This window comes from Anopheles stephensi, chromosome 2, assembly GCF_013141755.1.
Source record: "Anopheles stephensi strain Indian chromosome 2, UCI_ANSTEP_V1.0, whole genome shotgun sequence".
Classification (NCBI taxonomy): Eukaryota; Metazoa; Arthropoda; class Insecta; order Diptera; family Culicidae; genus Anopheles; species Anopheles stephensi.
Genome location: NC_050202.1, coordinates 3,485,945 through 3,504,602, shown reverse-complemented (window position 1 = coordinate 3,504,602; position 18,658 = coordinate 3,485,945). Strand labels below are relative to the sequence as shown.

The following is an 18,658-nucleotide window of genomic DNA, read 5'->3' as shown; positions in this document are numbered from 1 at the left end:
TTAGTTTTGTTCAAGGTTGAGCTGAATATTTGATCGAATAGTGATCAACTACAAACAGAAAATTTATATTAAGTGACTTCACGAATTAGTTCTTGTTCAAGTTCTTTAAAGTGTAAATTTCATTAAATTTCCATTTCACACTTGATGACAAATATCTCAGTGATCGTTACCGTCCGTTACCGTTCGGTACGTAGTGCTTATATGGTTTCACGGTAGAGGGCGCTCTTGTCGCCGCAGAGAAGAAAGAGCAAGCGCATTGCTTCGTAGGAAATAACATGGCTCAGAAAGACAGCATTGAGAGCATATCCTACAAAAAGGACAAGAATTAGTTTATTGTAACTTAAAGCAAGTCAAGCAATTTGTAATATAAATAAAACTTCAGTTAACAAACTGGTTATATCTTTGACGAACTTTAGTTATCTTCTTCAGAAATGAAGAAGATGAATACTCGCTGTATGAATCTCTTATTTCGGGTATAATACTCGTTGTGATAGAATCATGAAATGTCCAATGCTCATTTCGTCCATAGTCCAGCGCATCATCATCTGATTTGCTCCTAGCGCAAGCTGATGATGAGGAAATTAATGAATTAACTACGAAAATAGCGAACCGCGCGCTAGACTGCAGCGACGTGGATGACTTTTTGGCATGGTTGATGAGAGTTGAAATTGTTGTTCGACAAAGCAATGACGATCATGTCAAATGGGAGTAGCAATAGACGATCACCAACACAGAAAAAAAATCCTCACTCACCTTTATATTCACTGCTTCATGCCACTGTCGGCGAACGAAGAAAGATGACCAGCACCCGGGACTATCGGTGCGCCTATTTTTTCCTGCGGTCGCACTGAAGTTAATACGCTTTGGTTGTCACTGCTCGATATTGTATCTTGTCAATATCTTACCCCAGGGCACAGTTTCCACTTAACCACCCAAACTCACACACAAACACACACGAATCTGAAAGTGGAATACGAAGAAGAAAAATGGAAACGATTATCACAACCAGTTGATAGTGTACGGCGGATCGTCGTATCGAAAGCAGACAGAAGCATATGTTTGAACAGAATCGTTCTGTGCTGTGTCCGGCTACAAACTCCTCCGAATCGAGTATCAATCAGTCCAACAATGCCGGTATCGGTATCAATTCGAAAGCTAAACAATAATCCAAATCCTTCCAATGGCAACCGAGACGAATGTCGAGCACAGAGCACACACAGAAGACAAGTTAAAAATACAAGAACAACAAAACTGCGCCTGCAACCAGCTTTGATCGTCCATGAGCCAAGAGTAAACACTTTCACCACTTTTTGACGGCTAGTCCCGGCAACCCCGGTCTCAAGAGGACCACCGTGTGTCTTATGAGCTCAGCTCAACGTGATGCGTTGTGTCAGAGCCATCCAGAGTTTTTATGATCCTCTTTCCAACCACGGCTACCGCACTTTGGACGATATCGATTTCATCTGCGCCAGTAGTGCTGGAACTGGTTTTTATGTTGTTATTTTATTGCGAAACAAAACAACCCATCTCACACCGAAGCACTTCGGTGTGGGATGCGGAAAAGCTATAGATAAATCTCGTTGTTGTTTTTTTTTCCTGTTGTTGCAGCGTCTTTTTCTTCTGCCCATGCCACTGACCACAACGGGATCAACCATCAAGCGCAGACGGACAAATGGCGGCCACAACCCAACGGAGAAGACTAATGGCTGCGATATAAATCAGCGAAAGCGGGCGTCATCAGGCCAAGACGAATGTTTAAGAGAAGAAATGTCGATGAAGCGGATTTATCGTTCGGTTCTGCAGGAATGGAGTGTGCGGCACGGAACGAAATGGTTTGTTTAATTGTGGAGCTTGCATGCTGTTCGGATAGTGTTCTTTGCTGAGAATCAAAATGTCCTTTAATTATTTCACCAAGAAGCTTTGAGAATTTCCTTCGCGAATACCCACACATGAAGAAACTCTGGAAAAGAAAACATTCGAGTCTGCTTTGTCCGCTGAGGAATTCAAATGCGGTCTCCATTAATCATCATCAGGTCCGAGCAAATATTTCCCATGCGCAGGCAAAAGAAAAACATGTTTTCACTCAAATTCCTGCAATGCTCCAACGGATGGATCCAACGATTTGGCCAGCCACCTGGAAAAACCGCTGGCGGTTCTCCACGGAAACGGAATACCAACTCTCCACGCACTGATGCTTTCTTGTTCGAAATCATATTCAGAACTGGCCCAAGGTACTGGCAGGGAGTGATGCCAAAAAGAAAGGAAAACCACACAAGCACCTCGGGGGACTTTTCACTCGAAAGCGAGCCCATTGCAAAGCGATTACACGTCGAATCGTTGTAGTCGTCATCGTCGTGGTGATGGTGGTTGTTGCCTGTTTCGCCTTAGTTTCCTTCGAAAGGTTTCCACGGGAATATATGTGTGTGTGGATTTGGTGGATTTCTGAGAGACAGGATGAGTTTGCTCAACATGCTAAGCGTGATAGGAATTCGCGAGATTAAACTAATGGCTGGTTCTATTGTGTAAAAGAAAGGTAAAATAAGAGTGAAAATGGGTTTCCATTCCGGAACAATTAGTCTGTGAAAAACCACACGAGGCAAGCATGCAATGTTGAGCAGTTAAGTGGTGTGTGCAGCCTCAATAAAAACATTTATAAAATAAATTAAAATAAGTAAACAACATAGAAAAATACGAAGGTAAGATAGCGTAGGATCCAAGGTAACGAGAAAACGTAGTAGGAACACAGTAAGATCATGGTTTAAAGCCACAGTTATCTTATGCCGCCTTTTGAATCTACCTAAATTGTTGAAAAATAGCTAAATTTCGAGATAGAGCGAAACACCTCATTAAATCAGAAGAAGAAAATTGCTTCAAAAGCAAAACCTTACTTCTCTTTAATCAACGTAGCGAACACTAACCCCTTAACGTAGAAAATAAGGGGCCCAAACCTCTTCACAAATAAGCAGGCAAGTAAGATCTGCTTAAAAATGTCAGCAAAACGTCGTAATCGACAAAAATTGGCCCGAAACGCAACCCGCTGAAAGCACCGCTTTTCTTTCACCGAGCCAAACTTTTCGCCCAGAAACCGGGTCACGCGAAAAGTATTGAGTCAGCAGCATCAGGCCCGGTTCCGAAATTAATGAAAGCTCTAATGGGGTAGGCCCTTCAAAGAGCGATAGAGAGTGGGGGTCAAGCGAGTGAGTGAGAAAAACAAAACCCGAAGAAAGCGAAAAATCCCGGAAGGACTGCTGCTGCTGCTGGCTGCTTTCCGGTGTCGACGGAATCGAAAACCTGGTCGAGTGGTTTTTCGCACAAGGAAATCAATTAATCTTTCGGGCTTCGGGATTCGATTGTTTTAGGTGGGGGGATGGAAATTGATTGTTTCGATTTTCCTTTCCGTTTGTTTCCCGAGCCGGTCGAGTGATTTGACGGACGCTCGATGATTCTGTTAGCATTTCAAGTAGCTGGAATGATTGAATCCCTCTTTCCAACTAACAACCTTATCTAACAAAGGAGCGCGATAGTTTTATTATAATTAGTGGACAAAGTCTCGTGCGCTGGTGCTTTGAAGATGGAGTCCACTATCGAGACTTGAAGACTTTGGCGAGGAAGTTATTGCTGCTGAGCTCAGGATCGCTTTCAATTATCGAAAAACTTCTCCCGATGTTAATCGGCTTGGAGATATTCAATAATATTTCAAATCTTCACAACTATTGAGACCTTAGCCCAACTATAGCTTTGAATATTATTTTATAGTAGACTTTCAGCAGGCACACCAAACCAGAGCACACCAAACTCGATGTCATGAAGTTCGCTAATCTATTCACCTCAGTCAACCATCAAAACAAGTTCGCGTTCCACATCGACTGCAACTACTGCTCCCGTTCCAGGAATCTGTCAACTCCAATCAGTGTCGGCCTCGTCGCTGATCGTCAATCGTGTTGTTCGTAATGGCCACCGTATGGCAAACCATCGTGTTCCATCATCCATCGAGACTCTAGCTAGGATCCTCCCGAGAGTGAGAGAGATCCCCTCATCGTGTCGTCCTGCAAACTGCACAATCATTTGCCCATCGTCATACTGCAACGCAAGTCAGGCAGAGCGCGCGCCCACAGATACAAATTGCTGTCGAATCACGGACGGCGCAGAGCGTTGGCGAAAGTGCTCGTTAAACTAATTAATATTCATGATGTAAAATGGCTTCCAAACGACCCGGCTCGAATCGGCGGAAAGGCGCGCAACCAGAAATCTCGCCGAACCTGACAAGTTCAGCTAGCGTCCGTTACGAATGCGTTTGATTGCATCCAGCTTCGTTTGACTGGCGCAGAGGTGAAGCAACAAAAAAAAAAAAACCCCTCCGTATGTTCCAGCTCCGAACTTTTGATTTCGGTTCTGACTGACCATCACTTATCATCAGCATCATCATCGACAACTGTCACGGTCCGGTATGGTCCGTTCGCTCGCTGTGGACACGCTCCTTCTTTATTTGCGCCGGCAATTCAGCCGAACGGGGGGGGATCATTTTTGCTTTCCTTCGTCATGTTCGTGTTCACCCTTTTACCTCAGCCATCATTTAGGCTTCTGGTGCGTTTGGGACTTCGGGTGGAGAAGAGAAAATCAACGGGCCCACCACTCCCCCTTGCGAAAACCCGAAGTGGTCCCGGATTGAATTTTATTGAAGTGGAAATAACTTGATTAACTTAATTGAATTGAAATCGATAGACGTTATTTTATCAGCGACGTGAGCGAATGTGGTGGGTTTCGCTGCTTCTTTTTTTTCGGCTGATGTACATGCATGAGCATGATTTCCCTTGATTTTCCATTTCCAGCAGTAAAAAAAAAAACGAGGAGACGCGTGTGGCCGATGCCGATTTGTGCGCAATGGTCCTTGGTGGCCGTTATTACCTGGCATCGTATTGTGCATTCAACGTGTGCCGTATATTGTTGCCCTGTGTGTCCTGGGACCACCTTCCGCCCAGTGTTTGTCTTTTTCGTTGCCTGATTGTTCTCGCTCTATGTGTGTGGGTGTGTGCTCTTTTTATTATAGACACGTATCCTGTGTGCCCTTCAAAGTGCGAGTGGCACCGTGTTTTTTGTTTGCTTCGTTTGTCAGACGGTTTATTTTTGCGATGATTGGCATGCTCGTCTCGTACGATGCGATGATAGTTTACTTGATGGAACGTCGCACATCCGGTTCGAATATTCAAGCGCGCCCGATAGTGAGCGGGATTGGTGGCTAAAAATATGAAGCCAATTAAATTTGCTTGCAGATTGCACGGAAAGTGCGCATTCGGTGAAAATGTCAGTTGGGGGGAAAAATGTCGGAGGTTTGTTTCATAATTAAGTGATGCGTTGAGCTGGCAGTTTAGAGTTCTAAATTTAGACCGATGGCAAAAATGGGATTTTAGGACATAATTTAGATTCAAGTTTCAAGTAAGTAAGTAAAGACTACGAACTAACTTCAAGAAAAAAATCAAAAAATTGAATAATGTAAACAAAGAAACCCAACAAAAAATATTTAACACAAGAAATAGCATGAAAAAAGATAAAAAGAGAAAGGTCAGAAAAAGCTAGTCTAAAGAAAAAAGTAAAGAATACAATGGTGAAGTGTAAAGAAAAAAATAAAGTAAAAAGTAAGCTATAGAGATTATACTGAAAACGAAGCAAAATGAAGCAATTTCCATAACAAAAAATAAAACCAAAGATCATAACAAAATAAAACAGTTGATAAGCTCATTCTAAAAGCCCAACCGAAACAAAAAAAAAGAAAATGTTAGTTTTCTGAGCTTTAAGAAAAACAAAATAAAACTAGGATGGAAGAAAACAGATATAAATCAAACACTTTCTAACATAAAAAGGTAAAATAATAAAGCAATGAAATAAGTAGATTAAAGACAAGCCAGCACTAAACCGAAAAAAAATAGCAAAAAGAATGATAAAAAAGAAAATTCCTTTCCCACTTGACGGACTCGAGTGTAATAAAAAGAAAACCCCCTTCTTTCAATTCATTAAATGAAGATGTTGCCAAGTGGCACTCACCCGTTCCAAGTCAAACAATGTTCCAATTTTTGCTACCATCATCCAATAATAAAAAAAGAGTAAACGTAAGCACTATTGATTCGCAGCAGCACAATCGTACGTTCAACAATTATTTCAGCAGAGGCAGCAACAGCAGCATCGGTACGCGCAACGGTGGCATTAGATTTTTCCTCGCTTTTCCATTCGATTCCGATCCAAGCAAACACGAGCGCTACAAAATCTTAAACAAATAGTGCTTTGCGAATGACCTGCTTCCAGTGAAGTGCGCCTTGCGGATGAAGAAGGGGCTTCGTTTTACCTCTTGGTTTTCCGATTTCTCTGCCCCATCCAGCAGCACGAGATATGACGAAGGTCAGCGAAAAGAAACAGACCGCAACACAAAAAATCCCTCTCAAATCTGCAATTTGACCAGTACGCCGAACGATTCGAAACGCCGGAGACTAGACGCCGCAGAGGAATGGAAGTTGCAGTTTAATAAAATAAAACGATGATCCTTGGCCGGTGAAATGATGATCTCGTGGAATGGAAGATAAATCAGCGTAATGAACGAGCGGCAGAAGCGTTTGATGCACGGTACGGTTTCTGTTCTCGCTCGCACTTCACAATGCGCCCTCCTTGCGCTGCTTCCTTGCGCTGAGAGAGCATTCTTTAATCTTTTCGCTGTACTGGGATGGCAAAAAGGGAAGAAAAAGAAATAATTCCTGGATTCGGCAGCAGGATACCCGCGATTGGTGAGGCAGAAAATGTGTTTCGAAAGAAAAACTTAAGATTCAGATTCGTACAGCGGAAAACTAATACCGCTGCAGCAATCGAATCAGTTTGAAGGCAAATGGAATAAAACAGAACGCTTTTAAGCGATAGTGTAGCTTTGATCAAACGCGAGAAAAATGAAACTTAAGTAAAAATCTTATAAAAGGTTAAATAGAAGATGAGAAGGTAAAATTTATAATAAATATTTAAAAAATGTATTAACAAAACATCAAATATTTCATCAAACAAACCTTCAAATGTTAAGTTTAGCTAATTGTAGAGCTTAACTAAAGCCAAACAAACGCATCGATCCGTTTTTTTCTTCATCGATTTCAAATGCCCGGCCTATCAGTCCCGACGGCTTTCCCATCTTGGACCTCACTGGCCACACAAATCAACTCTTTTGTGGAGTGTATTGTAGTGTCGTCCTCGGCAACGTCGACCAAATTCGCATCGTATCGCAAACTTACCAATTGCCACCTGTGTCTCCTTGTTCCATGCCACAACCCCGCACAAAACCTTCCTGCAAACTATCGAGCCGAATTCGATCTTCCGTTGTCCGTTCGGTATAATGGAAAAGCGCTGAACCGATAGTTTTATAATTTTATAGCCATTCATTTATCAAAGCCAGTGCGTCGCGTGCTATTCTGATAGTGCCAGCAAACCCCCACTTTAGTCCAGTACGTCGAACACAACCCGAAATGGCGAATAGTTCTTCCGGTGCAAAGGGGTATACACCGGCTTCCGGCCGGGATTAACGTTTGCCAAGCAGCAAGGAGCGTAAGGTGTCAAGCTTGCCTTTCCCAGTTGCCCAACCCTAGTTTCCGAATAAACACCATCCTCGGGCACGGGTTTTTGCGAAACACGGTTTGGGACGCGATAAAAAAAGAGCCGAATAAAAATCCATTATTTCGTCACGCAAATTTGGCCGAGCAAAATTTAATTAAAACACATTTTGTCTCTCGCCGACGTGATGACGTGCGGCAAATCGATCCACACACTCGGCGCAGCGAAACATACCATACGGGCGGGCGGATGGCAGCCGACCGTGGGGGCACACACACACGGAGTGTATAATTTGCAACGATAATAGTGCAACAATGCACCCGCGCGATTCGGAAATGGTTCGTTTTCAATTTCAATTCCGCGGCAAGATCAGAATAGATATCAATTAAATTATATTTGATGCTGAATGAAGCTGTCAGTAGGCTATTTTAGTGTCCGGGCTTCGGTATACAAAAGGTGAATTCTGCGTACGGGGAGGTTGATACGGGAGACGTTGGGATAGTTCTGGTGGTGTGAAAATGAGGGGAAGAATTTGAATGTCCGTTGAGTTTAGACACAATGGATGTATGGCCCGTTTGAATTGATATAAATAATGAAATTTTAATTAATAAAATAATAACATTTAATTAGTTTTCGCTGTACATTTGCTAGCTTAAAGAGAGGAGTAGGCTGATATTCAGATAAGACATCGTAAAACGTTAGATCATCATGGAACCTCACAAGCAAACTTAAAATGAGCACTGGCATAATAAAAATAGATGTAAATAATCAAAAAAAAAATGATATAAAAGCAACTGATAAAGAATGAAAGAATAAAAAAAAAATATATTAAAAAACAAAAATGAAGTTCCTCGTTAATCCAGTTAGCCTAAAACCGTGGCTAACTAAATAACAGAACAACACAATCAATAAAAAGATAAGAAAAAAACACATAACGAATCAAATAATACGAGAAAAATCTAAACAGTTATACAGACGAAGTGAAATGGAAGTGAGAGAAAAGGAATAAGGAGATTAAAAGGTAGTAGCAGGAGAAAAAGAAGAAGAAAACAAGAAGAAGAAGAAGAAGAAGAAGAAGAAGAAGAAGTAGAAGAAGAAGAAAAAGAGGTTAAAACCAACTAGAAAAAAATATAAACAAAAGATAAAGTTAGTATTTAAAAAGGTTCAAAGATCAAAATAAAAATAGAAAAACTAGCATCAGACACTGTGCAATACGATGCTATTCATGTGATGTGATCTTTCTACCAAATTTCGTGCTTATCGGTATTATGGTAAGATTTTCTACTTCCCAGGTCTCTTGATTAATTCCCAGCTTAGTAATACGCTTTGCACAGAGCAAAAACGCTTTCCCCCTTCGGTCTGCTTTGTCGAATCAAGCTGATGTTGTGAGGAGAAACATTTATATACAACAAAAACAGGACACTTCCTTACAACATTGCCAAAACTGGACCGAGCGCACGGAAGACGGAAGTTTTTTTCTTCTATTTTTGTTACAAATGTTGGGCTATATCTGCCTTACATTGGCTAACCAGTTTATCAACACCGATGATGCATACATTTATTCCCCTCGTCGATGACTTAATCGTAGAATGCTACGTAACGATAAGCAGTCCAACATTGTCACCTGCGAACAAAACCCCACCGGCGTTGATTAAACGTACCATTAATCTGGTCATTGCTTATCGTGAGATTCAGCAAAGAGCGTGGTTCAATACGTTTTTTTGGGAAAGCAAGCTTAAATAAGAAAGTCACACAATATCGCGCCTCAGTTTGGGACGACGGTTGATAGCTGCTAGGAAAGCTAGCTCGCTCGTAGCACAGGGCACCATGAGGCTTAATCACGTGTTAATGGTGTTTGCTTCGGTAGCGTTCGGTTGCGCTGCTGGAGAATTGATCTGCTCTGAAGCGTTATTCGATGGATTGGGAGGTGTGCTGCCCAGTCCAGCGTCTTCGTCGGAGTATTCGAGATGTGTTCAAGGTGTAGTGAATACCGTTTCCTGCCCGAGTGGTCATTACTACGATGCAGACGCGAAACAGTGTTTGTATGGGCAAGCTGTACAGGAAACCCGCATGCAAGTAGCATTCCAGTTTGAGGAATTGTGCACCAATCCGAACGCAGTGGAAATCTTCCCCAATCCAACCAACTGCTCACAGTACATCATCTGCTATGGATTGGTGCCGATCGAGCAATACTGCTCGAATGGACTTCTCTTCAACTCGCAGCTCAACACATGTGACATCCCGACGAATGTGATTTGTGCCTTCAGCTGTCCGGCAGTGGACGATCCCAACAACCCCGTCTGGCTACCGGATTCGAGATTGGAGGACTGTGCCAGGTAATCGCGGCTGCTCTGAACGATAACTGTTCTACGTGCGTAACGTGACGATTGAATCTTCTGCTCGCCTTATCTTTACCAGGCACAATCTGTGTTTCCAAGGTTCACCGCTACCGTTCTACTGCTACAGCAATCTCTACTTCGACATGGTATCGCGAACCTGCACGTACCCACAGTATTCGAGCTGCCGCGTGCCCGGGGTGTACTGCAATAGCACCATGACTCAAAACATTGGAAATCCCAGAAGCTGCACATCGTACTACGTATGCGTGGATGGCTTCCCTCACTTCCGAAACTGTGAATTCGAGGAGTATTTCTCTGAGCAGCTAGGTGTATGCATTCCTGGCTCTTGTGAGCCGGATTCGACGACAACTGCTGCGTCCACCACATTCGAGCCTTCCTCAACTACCGGAATGACACCATCGCTCACGTCTACCACGGAATGGAGTACAGGAACTACAGACTTTACGTCCACTACCATTCCCTTCACAACGGACCCCTCGTTTACCACGCAGGAACCTACGTCAACTCAAGTTTCCACTACACCCGGCGAGAGCACAACCATGTCCGGTACTGAAACGACCCCATTCGCTCCGACTACTACTTTTGAACCGTCGACTCCTATCGATTCTACCACCTCTTCGACAGTACCAGAATCGACCACTTTTGAGCCAAGCGGTACACCTGAGTTTACGTCAAGCAGCGTTATGACAACGTCCGACACTCCCAGCACTTCGACAATCGTTCCTACGACGCTCGAAACAACTTCCGAATCAATAACCGATTCCACCACTGGCGGGCTCAGTACAACAACTTCAACGCAGGAGTTTTCAACGACAACTACGGATGCAACTACCAGTACTATTGATGAGTTCTCCACTACTACCGAGATCAGTACACAAACTTTTTCGCAAGAAGTTTCGACGACTACTACACAGCTAACAACCATTGAAGGGTTGTCGACCTTGACTGTGACTCATACAACTACAGTCGAGTTGACAACAATGTCTACCGATCCTACAACTACAGAGCAGGCTACAACAACTACTGAGACAACTCCTACAACTACAGTCGAGGTGACAACAACATCTACCGACTCTACAACAACCGAGACAACTCCTACAACTACAGTCGAGGTGACAACAACGTCTACCGACTCTACAACTACAGAGCAGGCTACAACTACTACCGAGACCACTCCTACAACTACAGTCGAGGTGACAACAACGTCTACCGACTCTACAACTACAGAGCAGGCTACAACTACTACCGAGACCACTCCTACAACTACAGTCGAGGTGACAACAACATCTACCGACTCTACAACTACAGAGCAGGCTACAACAACAACCGAGACCACTCCTACAACTACAGTCGAGGTGACAACAACGTCTACCGACTCTACAACTACAGAGCAGGCTGCAACAACTACCGAGACTACTACGACGACGGAAACGACCACTACCACCACGACTGAGATGGTAACGATCGATCCGAATGATGCGTGTGCCGGTCTTGGAATTGTGATTCTTCCCTACCCAACCAACTGCTACATGTACATCCTCTGTATTAACGGCATCGGCGCAGTGTCCACATGCGCAGCAGGCCAAATTTTCAACCCAGTCTCCAGTACCTGCGCGGCGGGCAATCAGACCACATGCACACTGGCTTAACACTCCGCCAACAGAAACCCCGTTCGCTACGAGTGCTTCCAATAAAGTGTTCATATTCAATCAGAGACAAGCAAATTCCCAATCGCCAAGCGTGTGCTGTGTGCTGTGTGTGTATTATTATTAGACAACAAAGCTCCAAAGCTCTGCCTTTGCTGTTTCCACTGTACGTCGTCATGTTGGAAACAAAATTTATGGCTGCACGTAAGCGTCGAACATGTCGTCCATTGGTGCATGTGCTCGCCAAAATGCACCCGCCATTACCGCCACTTGCACTGGTTCTCGTTTGCATAAAACAGCCAAAAAATATGGCGAATCCTATCGAAGAACATTTGAATATCGCTGTGATTATAAATTTATATTCGGCGAAAGAATGCCACAAAAGGGGTGGAAGCCGCGAATAAATTTCAACTCGACAACTGGCAAATGCAACTCCCCCAAACCTTCTGCCTGCCCCCTTCACTTTCCCGTCCAGTCCACTTCTCATGCGCAAGGTGTTTGCATGTTTTGGGGAGCATATATCCACCCCAGCTTTCGGCGTTCTCAACACCGTTTACCACAAAACCGGGCCTCGGGATCGGGCTAAGTGCAAGGGCGTGTGTGTGTGTGTCAAAAACCACCCTGTCCTTACTGGGCTACTGAAGAAGGGTGGGAAAATAATGTTGAAATATTTATATAAATTTCAGATTTTGTTTTTGTGTATTTTATTGATAACGCAAACATTGAAACCCATTCATTCTCGCCACTCCCCGCCAGAGTTTCGTGCCCGGGGAGTTTCGTTCCCCGGACCGGAATTTTCATACCATTGCTTGCGTGAGGGTAGAGCCGGTCGGTAGCCCAAAGCACACCAAGCAAGCGCGACATCAGACATCCATTCCCAGTACAGTACAGCACCAACACCGCACACAGCTCGCCGGCAGCAAATACTCCACCGTATGCATGTGGCTTTGCTCGTTTGACGTCCAGACGTGTGTGGCAGCGGGACTCGAATAAAGAAGGCACACAAGAAGCTTTCCATGTGCATTCGGGATGTGTGATGTTGACTTTGGGATGCACTCTGTTTGTGTGTGTGTGTGTGTGTGTGGGTTTGTGTACTTTTGCGGGGATAGTGTTGATTGGAATTTATGCCGTCTGATACGGTGGAGCGAGAGTATCGTTCGTTTTTCCACAAGGGAATGCGCTGTCACGGGCCGTCCGTCACCAAGCGTCCGTGTGGTGGATCTGGAGCGATCCGATTTTCATCATCAGGTGGCGATAAATAAAAGTGATTGCATCATTTTTCGACCGGGTTGAAACATTCATCTGGCAACAGTTATTTCGTACCTGCAGTTCAGCGATCTTTTCACTACATGGGATTATATGACACGCGAGTTGGACGCATCAAAGCTTGAACACGCAAACAAGCATTAATTACGATGCTATGCATTTTTGCGACTTGTGAATTCAGATGTTTGGAACGTTATTTTTCATTTGCAGGCCAGACAAATTTAGAGCAGTTTGGGAATTTCTGAGCCTTCTGATCAAAGTAAAAATTAGTATATCTTGATGTTGATAGTTAGTTCCGAAAAGAAACGCTTAAAAGGAAAACGGATTTTTAACCATAAAGAAAGAATAAATTTCAGACGAGCTCACCCGGGACGAGGTGCCTCTAAACCGATGTGAATTGAATTATTGTTCTTGCAATCTAGTTTGAAACAATATGACCAGCCATACTTGACGAAGAAAAAAAATCAGTAAATTTTAGTGAAATACATCACAAACGTGATAAACCATTAAAATATATTTTTTCCGTAATTTCAAGCACATAACACTGTAAATTTAAGCTATAAAATAATGTTTCAACTTTTTCCCAAAAATCGGTTTCAAGCTTAAAACAAAAGACATATATTATGCACCTAAAGGTTGTCTCGGAAGTGCATCTGCCGGTGGAAATGTAAGTTAAACCATCATAAGCATTCGTTTCAAATGGAATCAATACGAATAAATTTCACGAAGAGCAGCAAAACAAACGCACACGGAAAAAAAACCCAAAACCAAGCCCACTTTACAATCACAAAGTAATGGCCTCCGAGGCTCGACAAGAAAGCATAGCAAGCTATAATACACACGGGCACACACAGCACAACACAAAAAAACCTTGCTCAAAAGAAGATTTATGGACGCACGCGTTCCGACAGAACAGAGCCCATCAGAGGAAGCTCCTGTAACTCGATAATTCATGAATAAAAACCATAAATTGTATGAATAATTTCAAGTCCCCCCCCGTTATATCTCCTACCGGTCCCCTCCGCTCCACTTCAAAGCCGACAGCCAGAACAAACAACAGACTCAGTTCGCAGCACTGCACCGTGCCGTGGGATGGCCTTTGCGCGATGGAAAATAATGAAATATTTACCAATGCACTGTGACTGCATGCGTGTACGCGAGACAGGACGCAAACATGTCGCAGGTTTGAGGGCACAAAAAACCCATACCCCATTACGCCAAACAAGAGCTGCACGTCATTGAAACCGGTTGCAGTTCACGAAGTAAAACAGTGTGTGATTTATTTGAATATTTGACGTTATTCAAATTTCCGCTCGTAACCAACCGAGTGGGAGTAGGGGGTGGATGGATGCTGGATAGAAGCTACGTAAGCCTAGGCAAAATGGTGAATAAAATTCATGCCGGGGTAAAAACTAAAATATTTTAACCATAACAAAACGTGCGCACGGGTTGATGACAAGCTTCGGCAACGAAAATGGAAAGCAGTGAATGCATTACAATTTTGATACTGTCGCTTATTTCTGGGTTTGAAAAACGTTTTGTTTTTTCACAACAATTTTCAACTTATGAATCATACAAAAATTAGAGTTGAACAACAACGTTGAAATGTTAAAACTTTTCGTTAATGGTTCATTTATTGGTCGAGTTCTCATCAAGAACGTTTTTTTCCATACCCGAAACTGAATTAGGTCAATACTTTCGCATCGTTCCCAAGCCCTCAAAACCCACATTCAATAATACCACAACGCACCACAATGGCAAACCTTAAGCCGCCAAGTTTTGATTTGTAACACCGGAAATTAAATTTCAGGAACTGCCGAGAAAAGGTTACCCGAGAGGTTACAACTCAAGCATCAAACCTAACCGTCTCGGTCCGTCTTGGATTGAAAATCGAACCGTGACACACCGGATGGATGACTTCGGAAGGGAATCGGCGAACATCCGTCGCCTCAAAACTAGCACCCCCTCTCTCCCCCCCCCCCCCCCGCATCACGCCAAAAAGGTCATTCAGCTGAACCGACCACCAGTGTAGTTGCAGAATGGAGACGCCCAGTGGTTCACGCTACCGAAAGAAGGTGGTACCGAAATTTATGGTAATGATCAATTACCATCCGTAACAAGCATGTCGAGAGCTGTTTGCACCCTTGTTCTCATTGCCTGCTGCTGCACGGCTAACTTCAAACCACTCGGTAGGCTCGTCCGACGCCATCTCCGAGGTCACCGACAAATGTCTTATCCATGAAATTGACTGCCCCAGATCGTCGCTCGTCGGAAACGATGCTGTCCAGCACACACTGTTGGTGCCTCGGTGTGTTTCGGTCCAATTCACCTAAAACCCCGAGCACAACACCCACAAAGCGTTCGAGGCTCGAAAAACATCATCAAACAACAATAAAGTGATAATTTTATCTTTCGGGTAAAGATTCGGGCCTTTTTCCGAGTGGAATTGTTCCGACACTCTCGCCAAAGATGTTGGACGGACGGTCTTTTCGGCAACACGGATGCGGTTTGCGCCCTGAAAGAAGCTTCGCTTCTCTCACTCCAGCCTTGGTGAGTGGAGTGGTTTTTGAGGTTGTTTTGTTTCTTGCCGAACACCGCTCCCACTACTGTTGAGCCGAGAAAAGGGGCTAGACGAGCATTAAGGTCACCCTGTCGACAAGAACCTTACGCAAGGACCCGCCTCTACCGACATTCCTGTGAACCTAGAACATGATGGAAAAAGTACAAGATAACATCCTTCGACCAGAGGCCAACTGCACACGACACCACTGCTGAGATGGGACAACATCCTCGTAAACGGGTGACCACCATGTTCGCTCAACCACACTCCCCCGGTTGCCGAGGCCCAGGGAGTCGTAAAGTCAAAATTGGAATCAAGCGGCATTACTGAGCCCGGCTTACATATGTCAGCTGCTGGATGTGGCGCATCGAGACCCTTTTCCCGACAATTCCAGTTGAAATGAAAGGATTTAGAAAATCTGACTGTAATTACCACGTCAGTTGGACTAGATAGGCAGGCCAAATCATCGCAAATATTGATAGTGGCCGATCGGGATGCCGGAGCCGGGCCTTGGGACGAAATGGTGGCGGTAAGGAATGGTGATTGGATTACGAAATTCTCTCGTTGTCTGGTCGAGCCTAACGATCGACAGAATTGATTGGTTTATGACAATCGAAATTCACACGGCTGGGGTAATTGGTTTCCATTAGGCCACATTCTATTTTGGGGTACGAAAATCATCCTTGGACAAATAGAAAAGGATACTTATTACCATTAATATTAAGATTGTTGTTGACAGTACCGCATGACATCAACATAAAAATATTTCTGCCATAAAAAAAATTATCTCAAAAGAACTATTGACAAAAGCTTGCAGTTCGCAAAATCTATAATATCACAACGCACACCAATACTTGGAACAGCTGTCAAAAAATATCCTTTTCATAGCATTTTTATTTCGACCTTCATTAAGTACAGGTTGGACCGATTCAACCGACTCAAACCATCCATGAACGCCACATTCGAACGTAAAAGCGTGTACATTATTCAACAGCACCGAATATAATGGCCATAGATAAAAATTAAATATTAACCTCACTTTCGACCTTCTTAGCATTCGCTAAGCATCCTTCCATCCCTTGTTAAGCTTCAAATAATTCATCCACCCCACACGACCCCACCAGCCCGTGGCAAACCATCTGACATTCGGTTGACTTCTGCCCGGAGTTCGCGGAGGTGACAAAAGCTGCTCAAATTGATTATCGTTATCCTTTCGGCTCGCATCGGAGGTGCGAGTGATTCATTGGTGAATGTTTTTTATGAGCTGGTGCCATTCCGAAGCTGAACGCCGGAACGCCCGAACACCAGCGCTGCTGTAAAGGGAGCGAATGTGTTCAGCATCGTTTTTCTCGGCACGGCAACCCGTTCGCTTTCCCGTTTCGACAGTGGCTTCCCCTTTTACTGCCCCACCGAACTCCATCTAATTCAGAAGCCATAAAAATCTCCAGAATCCATCAGCCATCAGCACAGCCGGTAAGCGGATGTTTCCCCGATCGAGCAACGGGGACGAATAAATTTTTCGTTCCAAAGATTGATTCACACCTGCCCGGGTTGTACACCTGCACCTGGAGCGGTGTTCGTTCGTTCGATTCGCCCCGATGCAGGAGCTGTCCAACCGGAACCGGAGTGTGGTCGGATGGTGGTGATGCGAAAGGATACGGACGCGACACTGCAGATACTCTGCGGTGTCCCGATCCGATGTCGTATTTCAATCGAGACATCTTGAAGTGGCATAAAAAGGAACACATTACAGCTCGAATTCCTGCTCGAAACGACCGGGAAGGTACCGGTGCCCGTGCACCGGCGGCTCCGATCATCGGATCGAACCCGCTACACTCATGATTTCTTTATCACAGAACAGCACAAGGGAGAGAGAGAGAGAGAGAGAGAGAAGAAGAGAGAAAAATTTATCTGATTTTATGTATTCCAGGCGAAGCTGAAGAAGCAGAAGTTAAGTAGAATAGAAGCTTTTTTCGGGACTGTAAGAAACTTTCCTCACAGCTTTAGCGTTTTATATTTTGTTGGGTGTGGTATTTTATTGCAGAACAGTGGCGTCAGTAGTTCTTGGCGCTTTGATGATTATTCTCTATAGATTCAACAACCTGTGTAAATTCTAATAATAAAACCAAAATTAAAGCAAGGTTAAAGTTATGCTGTAATGCTACAGATTTATAGCAAGATACCATTATTCATAGCACTCAGTACAGTTCTTCATATGGCGCTGATGAGAGTAGCCAAACCAAATACTAAATTGCCATCTCAATCCCAAACAAACCTGCAATGCTCGTTCACGAACAGGTCCGTCAGACTTCAAAACTCGAAATGCTACATCTGTTCGATCGCTCGCAGTTCCCAACTCGGAAGGGGCTCTACACCATCCACTAAATGTATGTATGTGTTTTGATCCATATGTGTGCGAGAGGTTCTATTTGTCTGGGATCCCTGTTTGCCGTGCTAATGAATGATGCTCGTCCGGAGGATCTGTTTGCACAGGCACGGAGCCGAAAACTAAAAGGCGCACATTTTAATCAGCAAACTCCATTTCACACACACACACACACACACACACACACACCACTTTAATAAGGTTAGTGCAAATACTCACGCGCTTATGCCTAGGGCGCAAATGCATCTCTCGAGTTTCGGGTTGGATTCGAGTGATGGTTTCATTCTTCCTTCCATTATCTCAGCCCAATATTGAGGTAAAATGATTTTTACCGTTTTCACTTCTTTTCTCAAATTTCCTCGTTTTATCGAGCATTTATCGAGCGCGTTGTGGTGTAGTAGCTAATCCAGTAGCGTAATTATTAGATTAAACGACTGATTTAATCGTAGAATTTATGTTTCAAAAGTACGGAAAACGCTTCTCACCAAGGCTTTGTGTATGAGATCAAAAGTACAATAACCTATAACATACAATAACAGACTCCAATCCTATCAGTACCTCCTGAAATGAAGTATTCGTTTGAAAAAAAAAATCATTTGGTTTTGAAAAAAAATAAGGAAAATTTAAATCAGATTGAATTTTGACTAAACAGCAGTATGATAATCGATTGGGATTGAGTCTTCCGTTTTCGGAAAGGTTCATTAGTTTCGGTTATTTGTTCGTTAAATTTTTAAGGTGTGTGAAGTCTTCATAAACGACAGCTACAGAATTCAGAGGGAACGGACTTATTGGGAATGATCCAACGAGTGGCAAGTGGCTTGATCCTATCTTTTCCTAGCACTACAAGCATTTAGTTTCCCTCGCC

At 43.7% G+C, this 18,658-nt stretch overlaps 2 protein-coding genes across 5 annotated transcripts in view; one reads left to right on the top strand and one right to left on the bottom strand.

Annotated features, from left to right (window-relative positions):
• Positions 1–18,658, bottom strand: part of LOC118503664 — a 239,104-nt gene that overhangs the window by 189,873 nt on the left and 30,573 nt on the right. For all 4 annotated transcript variants that reach the window (XM_036037190.1, XM_036037192.1, XM_036037191.1 and 1 more), the window contains one exon: positions 754–960. The gene's annotated coding sequence lies outside the window, so the exon portion shown is untranslated. The remainder of the gene's footprint in view (positions 1–753; positions 961–18,658) is intronic.
• LOC118503665 (cell wall protein DAN4-like) lies at positions 9,337–11,673 on the top strand. Its single transcript, XM_036037195.1, has 2 exons — positions 9,337–9,911; positions 9,994–11,673. Exons 1-2 carry the CDS (start codon positions 9,403–9,405, stop codon positions 11,582–11,584), a joined length of 2,100 nt encoding a protein of 699 aa, XP_035893088.1. The 5' UTR covers positions 9,337–9,402; the 3' UTR covers positions 11,585–11,673.

Bases quoted from the DNA above. Each gene is read 5' to 3' on its own strand.
- LOC118503665 (XM_036037195.1), top strand. From the start codon at position 9,403: ATGAGGCTTAATCACGTGTTAATGGTGTTTGCTTCGGTAGCGTTCGGT. The intron at 9,912-9,993 runs GTAATCGCGGCT...TATCTTTACCAG, and splicing joins AGATTGGAGGACTGTGCCAG to GCACAATCTGTGTTTCCAAG.